This window comes from Chaetodon trifascialis, chromosome 24 (assembly GCF_039877785.1).
Source record: "Chaetodon trifascialis isolate fChaTrf1 chromosome 24, fChaTrf1.hap1, whole genome shotgun sequence".
Classification (NCBI taxonomy): domain Eukaryota; kingdom Metazoa; phylum Chordata; class Actinopteri; order Chaetodontiformes; family Chaetodontidae; genus Chaetodon; species Chaetodon trifascialis.
Genome location: NC_092079.1, coordinates 9289644 through 9303940, shown reverse-complemented (window position 1 = coordinate 9303940; position 14297 = coordinate 9289644). Strand labels below are relative to the sequence as shown.

The 14297-nt window shown below is 42.8% G+C and overlaps 1 protein-coding gene across 1 annotated transcript; it reads right to left on the bottom strand.

Moving 5' to 3' along the window:
* Positions 1-8484: 8484 nt before the first annotated feature.
* Positions 8485-12156, bottom strand: arl4ca (ADP-ribosylation factor-like 4Ca). Its single transcript, XM_070994132.1, has one exon. The coding sequence runs from the start codon at positions 11766-11768 to the stop codon at positions 11184-11186; it is 585 nt and encodes a 194-aa protein (XP_070850233.1). The 5' UTR covers positions 11769-12156; the 3' UTR covers positions 8485-11183.
* Positions 12157-14297: the final 2141 nt, after the last annotated feature.

Below are 14297 nucleotides of genomic sequence, written 5' to 3'. Positions count from 1 at the left end.
TTCCACAGATGCTATTATACTGATTCTGTCTCACAGCACAGATGAACCACGTTGGAGGTAGTTTATTTTGGTGTTGATATCATACCTGATAAAGCAGCACTGTGTGGGAAAGTCCTGCAGAAACAGCAGCTCTCAGCCTGTGTATTTACTCAGCTTTCTTCCAGGTTAAACAGAAACAGCTCTTTTCTCGGCAGACTGAGCCCCTGTAAATCATTACACCAGGTGTGATTCCTTAAAGCCCCTCAAAGACAAACCAAACAGCTTCCTCACCTCCCCGCCGTGCGACTCATAAATGATCATTTCAGGGTTGGTGGGGATTTTTTTTCTGGGTGTTATATTTTCCCCATTCCTGCAGACACAGTTTGAGCCGGGCACATTCCTCCTCTGCGAATCAGACAGATTCAGTTTATTTAAACAAATCATGGCATGTTTGCTGGAGATTTAGGGCTCATCGCACAGCAGGTAGGTCAGGGGGTCGCAGCTCAAAAGGCAACAGAAACAACCTCCGGCCGCTGAGGTTCAAACCGTTTCTAGCCTGTTTGCTCTGACATGAGTTTGCTGTGGAAACTGATGGAAACATTCACAGCCAACATGAAATGAAAGCTCTGATATGTGATGCTCACTTACTGTGGTGCCTTGTTGGAGAGCATTTTTTAATATCTGTTGTTACAAAGCAACAGTTGTCAACTCTCTCAAATGAATGCTAGGCCCTGCTTCAGCTTTATTACAAGTAAATCTAATCTAAATCCCCTGAATTTCTCTCGTGGCTGCCTGATAAATCCCCATATGCGCCACACTGGAATGATGACGATGAATGGATGCTTTATTTCTGTGTCGTACCATTGAAATAGTCCATCCCACGTGGGATTACATGTCACACAATAATACGATATTTCTAAAAGGCATCCAGCATCGACATAGATAGAACACATTTTTTCATACTGTTCATGCCTAGTCAGGTTATCTCACAATGAGAAAGTGTTGAATAAAGTTTCACTGTCATAGCCAGCATTAAAGTACCCCTGAGTACCCCCACCCAGTTTTCCAGGTGCGTGAAGTGGTAAAATTCTGATGAAACTTTTAATAAATGAATGATATTGTGACAAAGAAGTACACCATCACTGCATTATCTCTCATAATAAGTGTAAAAATCCACTCAGCCTGGAGCCTGCACGGGAATCCTGGACTCTGGTGTCACAGTCCTGCACTCTGCCCTCTTGCTCTTACCTGATGACAGCCACTTACTGCATTCTTTGGGGCATAATTACTGAGAGAAGGGCAGTTAGTTAATGGACTGCTCAAGCTCACACAAAGGCAGTTCAGGGGGTCAAAACCTTTGGAGAATCTTTGTTAAAATTTGTTAAAAACTTGCAGAACTTGATATCAAACTTGCATCAGTCTTCAGGGGCGGGAACAAGAAGGACCGAGACAGAGAGACAAGGCCTCTGATGAAAAAGTCCACCATCCCCACTGTGAAGCATGGACCCTTTGATAACATAATTATCACATTAAATGCCTGTTGCTTATTTCAAACCTGCCTAATTATTAGAAACAAACATTAGTAGCTTGCAACCTATCAAAGTCTGAGATGCATCGCACAAACATCCACCAAATTAATGCTGAAGCAAAAGGTTTGCAACTAAATCATGTATTCAATGTGTTTGCTTTTGCATTGCGACCAATTACTCACTGCAGTGAGGGCTACTTGGTATATTTTGGCCTCGAGGTGTTGCAAGAGATGCATTGAATTTTCACTGGAAACACCAGCAAACTGTAACCCTGTGCATACAGTCAAAGGCCTGACAGCGCCGCCAGTTTTCAGCCACATTTGATGGGCGGTGGGAGATAATTTCCCCTCCATAAGTACAGCTTATGTGGGCCAAGTGAGGAAACTACCACTTTTATTTACTTTCTTTGCAATTAAAAACTCAGAACATGACGGGATGTGAGGAAAAAATGCTGAGAGTAATTGGAAAAAGTTCTGGATTTGACCTGAGGCAAGCACTGCTGAAAGAGGCTGCTTTTGGAGATTTATTAAAAAAAGCATTTCAACACAGTATGTTGAAATATTTATGTCCGTGTAATGTTAGATGGCATCACAGCGCCTTGTTTATCAGTCTCACAAAGTCTTTTTCTGCAGCTGTTGGCAGACTGGGAGCTAATGGAGAGCCCAATGAAACAGAAAGGAGACTGCAGCCACGTTAACTCGAATTCAGGCTTTGGTTTCACCCCTGAGGTGGATTTTGTTCTGCAGCCACAAAAAAGTTTTTGTTACGACATCCATTTTGTTGTTATTTACGACCAAAAGCACTTGAATGTGTGACCCATTTCCAATATTGAATGTGGAAAGTAAATAATGTTTTAACCGTGTTTGGATGCATTAAAATATCATGCAAACAGAAAAACATGGCATCGTGTCATTTAAAACCAGACAGATTGAAGCTGAAACTCTCTCAGGAAATGGTCTGAAAGCATAATGGACAGATTTCAATTGTGAATAAAAGCAGAGAGCAGAAAACATGGCTGCCAAGAGGGATGTGATCATTGTTGCAGCACTAAGCAAAATACACAGACGCAAAGAAATTCTGCAACTAATGGAGTGGAGAGGGGCTGGAGGCTAACAGCCACATGCTTCGGCACAGCACTGCTTCAAGCTAAATGCTAATCTCAGCATTTCCCTCAACTCCCAGCATCCTTTAGGAGAGTCCCGGCGGAGAGGGACCCACCCTCTGGATTACAGAGGTGAGCTGTGTAATTTAACATGTTAATGACATGCTCCACCAAAACAGCTGTCATTAAAATGTCACTCTGCATCAGAATCTACAGCACTCAGCTTTTTGTCGTTCTTTCCACAACTTCTTCACTCCTGCTGCTCTTTAGATCTTCATCTCAAGTCTTCACATTGTTTCATTTACATTTTTGTAGGTCAGTATGTAAGTAGCTGCATATTCTCGCTTGAGGAATAGCATTAAATCACCAGTATGTAAAAGATGAAGAGGCAGAAAGCAGCCTGCAAGCGTTGTGAAACAAGCACTGCTAATTGCATTTCTTATGTGGATGTGTGTGTGTGCGCATGCCATACATGAAATAATTGGATTGACAGCAGCAAAGGGAGAATCGGAGCTTTGCTGCCACCTACACAGAAAACACATCAGAGGAGATTCATTTCAGACGAGGTCGACCTGCAGCTGCTGCTGTTTCTGCATCTGAAGCATCAAATCAGAGCAGAATTTAGCTTTCATACTGAAACACTACACATGTCCATATTATATTGAATTTGTGGCGGGCTGTGTTTTGTATTTATGCACAAAAACTTTTTTTTTTGTTGGTTATGTACTCTATGTAGCTGTATAATTTATTTTTCCTGCACTCGTCTCCTCTTATCTGCCCTCCTCTTGTGCTGCAGGATCACCAATTATCAATAAACCCTCAATAAAATGTTATCTTAAGGCACAAGAGGCGGCACTTTTGATGGCTTTAAATGGCATATTTTGCTTTCATTGTTATTTTTCTGCTGCAAAATTAATTTCCTCTTGTGGGACAATAAAGATCTGAACTTAACTGAACTTTGACGAAAGCAAATAGAAAGGTTTGTGCGTAACTGTGACAGAAAAAAAAGGACTTAATATTAGTGAAGAGTCCAACCACGTTTGATATCAACCAGTTATGCTATTTTAAGCTAAAAATGTCAAACTGTTGAGCTGGAAATTGAACTCGATTCAGACTTAATTCCCAAAAATGAGGACCTGAATCTGGACGTGGACTCGACTGCTGTGAGATTTGAGTTATTTGAGACTTCCAGAAGTCATCTGTGTCACTTGTGTCCATTTTGGACTCCCCTATACTAATGGAAACTATGTTAGGAATTTTATCAAGCCTTATTATTTAATTTAAATGTTGAGTTTTGAAGGAAAACATTGAAATGCTGTCATTTAAAGGCCTGACTTCCCCTAATGGGCTCGACAGACTCAATTCTTGCATCAAAAGACCTGAAAAAGCCGTGAAATATTTCAGCCTTAAACCTTTAATTCGGCTGGAAGTTACTTGTTGATAGCTCTCGCTTCTCCCTCTTTCCTCGACTCCCGGCCTGTAATTAGCATGATAATGAGCCGTGCCTCAAACGAGGCCTCGGCCGTGACGTCAGCGGTGACTGTCGGTTCACCCTGGCACACTGCGGGCAGCAGAAAACACAGCCGGATTAGCCTCCGCCTGAACCGGCTTGCAGCGCCGCACCCCCAGAACACACTCCACGCTGAGAGTGTGTGCGTGAATGAGGGATGATTCAACACCAGCTGCAGAAGCACATAGGTGGAATTTGCATTTCAATAAGAAGAGTTCATTTCCAAACTGCTATTGATCCATTTTGCACTGAAGAATAGGAGGGATGATGTATGCAGAGTGGATCTCAGTGAAATTATTCTCTCAACATTTATATTTGACATGAGAATTTATCAAGACCAGGACAAGAGCTTGGAAAAAGGAGCACAGAGACTGGACCAGCCCTTAAAAAGGCAAAGACCAAGGAAGACTTGACCAACACCCACACAGACATTTGGGTCTGCGTGCAGAAAGAAGTTTAGAAAGACTAAACCAGAGCTTAGAGAGGCCAAGTCCAAAGCAGGACAAACCAGATTTTACAAATCCAGAAGTTGCCACATGGGAATATCAATCGTTTTTTCAGGTATTCGATCATAAACTAAAGTGACAAATTGAAATTTTGACAGAATGGTGGCACCATATCAAAGCTCGATGACGATCACTACACCCATCCTGCTAGCAGGGCTGAGGACAGAAAGCAGAGAAAGACCAAGTCCTGAACCTTTAAAGACCAAGACCAGGGCATGACAGGAGCAGACAGACCAGAGCTTAAAAATACAGAACTCGATCTTAACAAGACCAACACTTGATCTTCAGAGACAGAGACCTGAACTCTGAAAGATGGGGATCAGGTTTGTATGATTAGCAGACTCGAACTGATCTCAGAAAGACTGAAATCAGATTGCATGCTGACGAAGACCAGAAAAACCAAGACCAGAGCCAGCATGGACTGAAAGCAGAGCTTAAGAAGTGAGAGAGTGAGGCGGAAAACTGAAAGACCAGGACAACCGAAATCAGAGCAGCTTTATTGTCATCAGACGAGGTTTTAAATCATAAAGCCACTGTTGACTCAACACAAGCTGCCTTTTAATGACATTAAACAGTAAACTGAGCTGATGCCACAACAGATTCTGTCTGCAGCACGCTGGACACAGACGGACTGATGACCTTGATCAAACGACCTCCAGTTTGATTTATTTTCTTCGATCGTGTGTTTTAATTATGCACTCCAGGGAACAATCTGACGCTGAGCTGTGGTTAAAATCTGGCGTGATGTTCAATGTAGAAAGACAACCTGTGGGTTTTTCTTTCATCTAATACAGCCAAAGAGGCAGAGGCAGAATCTAGTTGTCGTTAGCGGTACTGCAGTTCAAGCATTTTTTTTTTGCATAGCAATTTAATTTTTAAACTAGAAAAAACTTTCAAATAAGTTCTTATTGATAATATTAATAATAATAATGTTAAATATCTTTGTTTGTGTGCTGTGTTGAAACATCAGAGGCAAAACAAAGCACACCAAGCTTTCAATTTAAATGCATTCATGACAAAAATACAGATTGCAGCCTTCAAACCCCATGTTGGTTTTGCTCCCATATTATTAATACTCTTCATATGAGTAACTCCACTTGTAAACTGAAGAGAGAACACGCAGCAGAATCATCTTCCCATCAAACAAAACATTTCTGCCGCCAACAAAAATCTGACAGCCTCCTTTAAAAAAATAAAATAATCTTGCTTGCGCACATTCAATGCCGTCCAAGCAGCCAAACGGATTTTAAAGCGTGTGAACGTCGCTCTTCTTCTTTGGCGTTCAAAGCTTCTGCACGCTCAGCGGAAACGTGACGGTTTTGGACAGCGAGGGTGGAAGTGTGAGGGATTACCATCAACCATGAGCATACACAGATAAAACATCAAATCCCATTCACGGCCACCCACAGAAACGCACTGAGGAGACGGCGAAGAAACAAAGGAGCAGCAGAAACCTCGATGCTCCGTCAGCGGTTTGAGGAGATGCATGGAGAATCATATTCCACTGAGTATCAAGCACTTCATTGTGGATGTGAGATAAACTGGTTTTTATATGGCAGGTTTGCAGCACACTGGGAGCAGCCCAGTGTGGAGTAGAGAGACGCTTTAAATCAGGTTTCTCTCCACAAAATTATCACAATAGAGAAAGTCTACAGGAGTTGGTTTGGTTATAGATGAATAATACCAATAACAAAATGATTACTTCACCAGCTGCTGAGGTTTAAGGCTTTAAAAACTCTTCAAAATGTGGCTGAAGATGCTTTTCTGACACATGTGTACCAAGGAGCAGACCACTGTTTGAGCCGTGTTTCCTTCACCAAAATTTCAACAAGATGATTTTCCAGCCGTGTTTGTTTAAAGCGTGATCGTTTCCTAACCCTCATTGGTTTTTGTACCTAAACCTAACCAGACCTTCACCACAGCATTGTTGAAACGTAAAGTTTGAGAAGTCTACAATGCCAGCATGTCTTCTTGTGTTTGGATTTGGGAGAAATGGTTCCACAGTTTTGGTTCCTTGACTACAAATCAATTACTTGACATTTTTGCGGATCATTTTCAAATGCAGGCATTGCAGTTTTAGATATTTGCCTGGACTTTTCGCAGCAGTCCAACCAGGAAGCCATTGGTTTCCATTCATTCTCAAGAGTCTTGAACCTTGAGTGATCATCAAGTGATGGATTATACAACATTCTGTGTGGATGTTCATCCTGTGTTGAAATAAATAGAGACCAATGAATGCCTAACATCTGAAAGCAGCAACATAGTTTGCAAAACAATTTAAAAAAAAAAAGCAAACATCAGATCGCATTATTTTGAGTTTTAAAAACAGCTGATATCATTTTATAAAAAGCTCAGTATTTCCAAAAACAGCATCTTTTAGCAAATGTTATTCAAACAAGAGGAAATAGTGCTTTTGTTGGGGACTATTTTCAGCAGTGGATTAACACACATTTGGCTCTTGAGTGAGTTTTTGGGCCAGCAGGATGGTGTATGTGGTATTAAGTCAAAATAAACAGTGTGTATATTCATGGCAATGAGCAGTGCAGCTCCCTGATGTATTTTTTTAGTAGTCTTTGGACAACAATAGAGCTCTATAGCACAGAGGAAAATATATATCAGGCTATACATGCTGCATGAGCTGCATGGGAGTAAAATGCACCACTCATTGCACGCGTGTCCTCCAACCAGACTTTTCATGAGTGCACTGAGATGCAAACAAAGCTTAAAAGATTCCTTTCTGTTGACAGAGACTTGACTCCCATGCTTGGGACGTGACCCTGTAAGTCCAGTCCTCCAGCTCCAGATATGTCCGATATTCAAATAAATCAGTCAACATGTGCATATTTAACCTCCAGACAGTTTAATCCCAGAGGACAGATAAAAACCCTCTTATTTCAGGAACACAAAGTGAATGCTACAATTACACCAAACAAGTAAATAACAGACGGAAAATAACATTTCCCTCATCAGTGATTACACTTTGACATGACAGCGGCTTTGAGTTACACACGAGCTGCACAGACCATAATAATAAGATGCGAGACAGTTTAGCTGTAAACACAGTGACTGCAGAAAGGTAAATTTGGCACTAGACACAGGATGCCCATCAGCAGCAAAGAGGAAAACATGTACTTTGCATGTACTCTCTCATCCTGGAAATAGTATTTTAGCCAGCTTAATTTACAGCGCAATCAAATCTACTATCTAATTTTCTGTGCATGATTCCGGAAATATATTCATGAGATACATCTGCAGAGCGGGGAGACAATGGAGGACGGTGAATAAAATATTTTAACTTGGTGGCGTTTTTAATCAAAACCACCTGAAGCAACGTTTAAAAATTTCATTAACTGCTTCAAATTCAGAGACAGAAAGACTCGTTTTAAAAAGGTAAATTAATTACTCAGAGGTCATTTGGATGCATTTTATGTGGATTTTAACATGACTGACCCATTAAAGCAAAGTAATGGGATTTAATCAGTAATTAATGTGAATTTAATGAGAACTGCAGAAGATTTAAAGGATTAATTTGTTTTAGTTTGTTTTAGTCCTTGTGTTCATATCAAGCTGCAGCATTAACTCACTGGATTGGCTGATTGTTTTCGAGAAGCTGCCTTGAGTCAAGCTTCACCCTTTTTCAATGACAGACTTCAAGTCAAAGTTGCAGCCGCAGCAAGTTTCAGCAGGTTGGCGAAGCGTGTCATGCGACATGAAGAATTTACTTTCTATTGTAAGCGATAAAGCAGATCATTTTTAATAGTCACTCACAACGAGGAAGCCTGGATAAGTGGCACTCAGCTGAGGGCTGCGGGGAGTTTCCACCCTGATTAAAGCTTCAGAAACCAGACAACACACAAGTTCAATTACAAAGAGTTTAATCCCAAAAATACTTTTTCCTTTTTTTTCTCCATTTTGGCATGTAATACATTGTTTGGTCTTGCTGTATCTTGGCTGTACCACTACACTGTATAATTGACATTGTCGGAAGTAGTGGCTGTCATGCAATGTTGAACACAGCTTGGGTGAATACTGCAGAAAAAGGGATGCCACGTTCAAGTCGGATTTTAAGTCGGAAATATAATAGGCAGACTGCAAAAAAAATCACATCTGCCCCCTGGTGGTTATTATAAGTATGATGTGGGAATTTTTGCTGCATTCTGAGAAATTAAATGATGATACTTTCTGGACAAATGAGGAACATGCTGCAGTTTGTCATTTCAAATCCATGAAGTTTGATTATTTTGTGCACATCGAGCTGCAGCAAACAAACTCCCGTTTCTTGTGTTTTGGACGTGAACGCGGCATTAGACAACAGTCCATGTGAGACATTCAACAGTCCTGTCAGTCAAGACAAAATGCTAATTTCAGTGACTTCTTCATGAACTGCTCTGCAAGCTGTCGATTATGTAAGCGGAACTTTGTGTTAACATTGTCAAAGGTGGGGACTAATTGGTACTTTGGGGTAATTTGACTAAAAATGTTTGGTTTACCATTCAGCTGGAGGACGTGTTAGTAAGAGGAAAAGTCATTTTGAACAGGTTCCAGCCCGTCGGTTTGTTTCACTGCATTGTTATTACAGGAAGACACTTGGCCCCTCGTCTCTCTGCCCCGTCACTGCCGACAGGTCTGAACTCATCACGCTGTTTCAACACCTCTGAGGAGCAGCTGATAGCAAAACAACGGCTTAGTTTGAGCTGCCCTGCAAATCAATGACATGATATCTCACCACAGAGTTTTGTTTTAAATTGCCAGGGATAACATTTGCAATGCATCATGGTAGTTTCATCTGTTTGGTAGCCTTCCTTTTGTTTAGTATTGTGCCATACAACACCAGCACCCCTAAAGGGAAACCAATACAGTTCTTCATTTGAAAGCTTTTTTCTGCTTCATTCAATACCCATCATGTGGACGGAAGCACGCTGCCACCGCCGCTCCTCCCTGTTCAAATGATTTTTACACGAACACGTTGCATCAAATTGAAGAACGCATGCAGTGACCAGCCGCTGGATCTGGGTACCAAAAGGATCAAACAGACACGACTCGTTACAGGTTACTTCAGTCGATAGCGATACCTGGCCATTGCTGCTGATAGGAAAAATAAAAATAAAAGCTGTTTTCTGTGGCACACAAGCGATACAAACAGCCATTGCTACATCTACCTTTGATTCCAGACCCCTGTTTCTGAAAGAGGAAACTAGCAAAAAATCTCGCTTTTCTTTGCCACCAGTGGAAAATTGCGAACGCGCTCTCTACAAGAACTTGGCAGCAAATCCCAGCAGCTGGAGATTCGTAAGCTCTAATTGGCTGCAGCAAAGACACTTTATGCAGCTATAAACTAAAACATGGCATCCACTGGCAACTGATTCTGCAACTTCTTGTGACTTTTCTTGGAAGAAAGGTGGTTAACGCTGCAAGACAGAGAGCTACATGTACAGCCGAAGAGTCAAAATCAGACATCTGCTGAGACGCAAAGAGCTCCAATATGGCTTCTCAAACAGTCATGCATTGCATTTTATGATCTTGAACCACTGCAGTGGAGCAGATCTTTCTAAAATTGCTCTTGGAAAGACAATATCGACGCACACTTAACTGTCAAATGCAACCAAACTTTAGCTTATTGTCGTTTTCACCTGTGAGCTACTGAGCCCTTTTTGTCCCTCATCTGCCTTGTTGAGCCACAACGCCACACAAGCTGGACACTGCAAAACATTCCTGCAGCCTTATTCGTGTCTTTATTAGTTAACTGAACTTTAGACGGAGTGCCCTCCAGAAGCTGAACAAACCCTCAGCCTGACTTCAACCAATCATTTCAGATCCACATCTTCACCTCAGAGAGGTGGGGAGGGCAGTAAATAACATAACGACGGAGGACGGAAGAGAGCTCTGTTGTCTCAGGGGAATCATCTTTGGTGTAACGCCGTCTCACAGCTCTAAACACCAGCCTGTGCACCAGTGCATCCCTAATCACATTTCCAGCAGTCTGTGCACAGCACAATACGGCAGCAACAGGGAGCTCTGCCAGAAGACCCATACACTTTATAAAACATCTCCGCTCTAATGGAGACATCCCTAATGAAACAGTCCTATTAATATTCCCACTCCAGGGACTCACTCACAGGAACTTTATAGAGACACAATCTGGCAAGCCCTCAACATTACAATATTTTCCATAAATCTGCAATTATTAAGATTGTTTTGTGAATTTCTCTCATTCAGATTTATATAATATATGATTATCTAGTTGATCTCAGCGAATAAACTGTTGATAAATGGAGTTTAGGCAGCTTCAGCTTCACTACGCCCCTCTTTAACATTCATATACGGTCTTACAGATCCTAATGAGCTTAAAGTGACAATATTGGTATTTTTATCTCATGTAGCATCACTATAATATATTCCCATCATATATAGAGGCTTGCAATGTTTCTATGGTGATCAATGATATTTATGCGTCATGGTGCTTTTTTATCTGCTATGCATCACAGTAAAATCCCTCTTGAATCCATCCTGGAACAGGAAGAATTGATCTTTTCTAGCATTCAGCCCAAAATCTGCCATCACTGCCGTTTCTTCTTCTGCTTCAGTGACTTCCTCCTCTTCACTATCATCTCATACAGCTTGTCCATGCCCTCATCCAGTCCCTCTCCTATTATGGCGCAGGCCGGCTGGACGTGGTACGGGGTGGAGGGGCTCAGCTCAGCAAGGGCCAGCTGCCGCTCTATCTCCCCTACATCCAGCGCCCGGGGTAGGTCTTGCTTGTTGGCGATGACCAGCAGCGGGGTCCCCTGGTTCTCCGAGAACCGGGTGATCTTGTGCAGCTCGGTCCGGGCCTCCTCCAGCCTCTCGGCGTCCACGGAGTCCACCACGTACACGATGCCGTCCGTGCAGCGGCTATAGGGCTTCCACAGGGGCCGCAGCTTCTCCTGGCCCCCGACGTCCCAGAAGTGACAGCTAATCCCCCTGGAGGCCCCCGCGCCGCCCAGCCTGATCCTCTCCGTGTTGAAGCCGATGGTGGGCACCGTGTTGACAAACTCGTTGAATTTCAGCCGGTACAGCACGGTGGTTTTACCCGCAGAGTCCAAGCCGAGCATGACTATGTGCAAGGACTGGAAGGCACCCAGATTGGAGAAACTGTTCCCCATCTTGCAGCCCGGTAAGGAGGAACAGTACGCACTCCCACAGCCACAGCAGCGAGCGATATCACACGCTTAAATGTCCCAGGAGCGATCCATAGCGGGTTATTCCCCCGGCGAGAGTCAAATCATAAGGTCGGCGAACGCGCACAAACGCCTGATCCGCGCCTCTCCTGTTTAGCAGATGTGCTGGGCGCAGCCCCTCGTAGCGCGGAGGCACCCCGGCAGCCAGACAAGCCGCAGCATCCCTGGACTCACTCCAACCGCATCAGGCGTCCAGAAACAGCCAAATCATCACGCACACAGCGGTGCATCAGCCATGTGCGCCGCTTTCCAAATGCGCAAATTACGCGTGGCCGAATGTTACATCGTGTCTCTGCGTCTGCGTGTGTCTCCAAGTGCGTAGCAGCCGCCTTTATGTAGTAACACACACACACACACACACACACACACACACACACACACACACACACACACACACACACACACACACACACGAGTGATGGTGTGTGACGCGTGGATCAGCCTCCAAACGTTGCCATGAAAAGATGCGTCAAGCTCAGGCAGAAAAATACAAAACAAGAATTCCGGTTAAGCAATGCCGCCTCAAAAATAAAAGCATCTTCTTTAAAAAACTCTGCACACACGCCAGCGTGGTGGAGGAGGATCTTATTTTGATCATTCGTGTTGCTGTCGTGTTTCCTCTGCGCACTGAGCAGTCTGAGCTGCTGAAACTCTGACACCTAGTGGTAAAATGTGACATCTACAACTCCTCACACGCCGAAATGATAGTCACACATGTATAAAAATATATGAATATTTTAGAGATACAAATTAAAACCAGTAAAACTAAACAGTTATCAAAAGTGTCTGCAACAAAATCTAACTTTCTGTGTCAATTTTATTGATGCATCAAGGAGCATCATTTAGGAGCGTGAAAAAGAAAACAAAAAGCCATTTTGGAATTTGTTTTGAACTATTTTTGAACGTTTTGCACATCTGCACATATTCTTAACACACATATTTATGTAATTTGTATATTACATGAATCTGCATTATAAGTTAGATTTAATTACTATCATTAGCTGGCCTCTCTTTAAGAATCAAACAGTTCAATTCTCAGGTCCTTTAAGCTTTGCCAGATCATCACAGCGGTGACTGTGATCTTGCCTGTTTCCAAATTTGACATAAAACCTGTTGAAAACATTAACTTCTTACCTTAAATGTCTTGCACTGTGTGCTGCTGAGCGCCCAAGGCAGCTTGGACCAGCTGTAGGTTCCACAACAACATACAGAGAGTTTACAGTAAAGTTATTGTAGAATAATAACACACACAGTAATTCTACATGTGTGATCACATCAGTTATCTATAATAAATGTGTCTTCAAGGCCAGTTTTTGTGGCATGGTCCTTTAATACGCCTCACATGGGCCTGTCACTTCGCCGCCACTAGATAGCAGCAAAACACTTTGTGACAAGATGAGATTCTCTGCAACCACAGCAAGGTAAACAGCATCTGCATTATGGTTCAGATGCAGCAACATATGCAGCAACATCACAGTGAATTCTGTCTGTTCACACAGCACTGACCGTCTGTCTGTCCATGCTGGAGGAGGAATGCGTCCTCTGTGTGTCCAAATGTGAGGACAGACACATGGATGAACCGTAACACTCCAGGAATAAAGGTGCTCTCACTGCTTGTGGCTGACTGCACTTCTGCTCAGGGCTGTGTGGGTGTGGTGAGATCAGGCTTGACTGACAGCCTCCTGACTCACCTGTGACTTGAATTGCATGTGCTCAGGTGGGAAAACGTGCGCTCAGGTCAGGTCTTGTGTTGAGTTCTGTTTCCCCTCCAGCAGGCTGCTTTGTGACAGGAAATGATGCAATATTTGTGCGACCTTTTGAACGCAATTTCCAATTAAGCTCAAAGAGACAGAGGTAAGGTGTTCCTGGAGCAGCTCTTCCATTTTCTTTAATGCATTGATGGTGGGAGGATTTTTTTAGAGGTTTGAGTGTGTCTTCAGTTGATTTTCTGTGTAGTTTGTGATTTGTTTTTCAGTTACGATAATATAAAAAGTAAAAAAGACAGATGAGACAACAAGGCTCGTTACCACTGGATCCAAGCGTCCCTGCCAACACTTCAAAGCTGTCAAAAGATGAAATTAAGGTTTGGCTGCAGTCGTGCCGTGTGGGCAGTTGGCATGGGGCCATGATGGAAGCTGTGGACAATCATATCGGACCTATTTTTCAGCCCATTTATGACTCACATGAGCCCCATAAACAAATGCTGCACACACTGCAAACAGACAGTGCTTAAACATGTTTATAATCTCGCCCTTTCAAGGAAATCACCCATTTCTCGCTCAATGTAAGGCGGCTGCTCGCTTCAGCAGGTTGCACCGCCCTTGCGGCTTTGTATTTGCAGCCATTTTTATTCACACATCAAGTTTGGTGATCTCAGCAATCTCACAGCAGAGCTCTGCACAACTTAACAAGGCCTGATTAAGCCAGAATAAGTAAAAACACCTGCATGGAATA

Bases quoted from the DNA above. Each gene is read 5' to 3' on its own strand.
- arl4ca (XM_070994132.1), bottom strand. From the start codon at position 11,768: ATGGGGAACAGTTTCTCCAATCTGGGTGCCTTCCAGTCCTTGCACATA.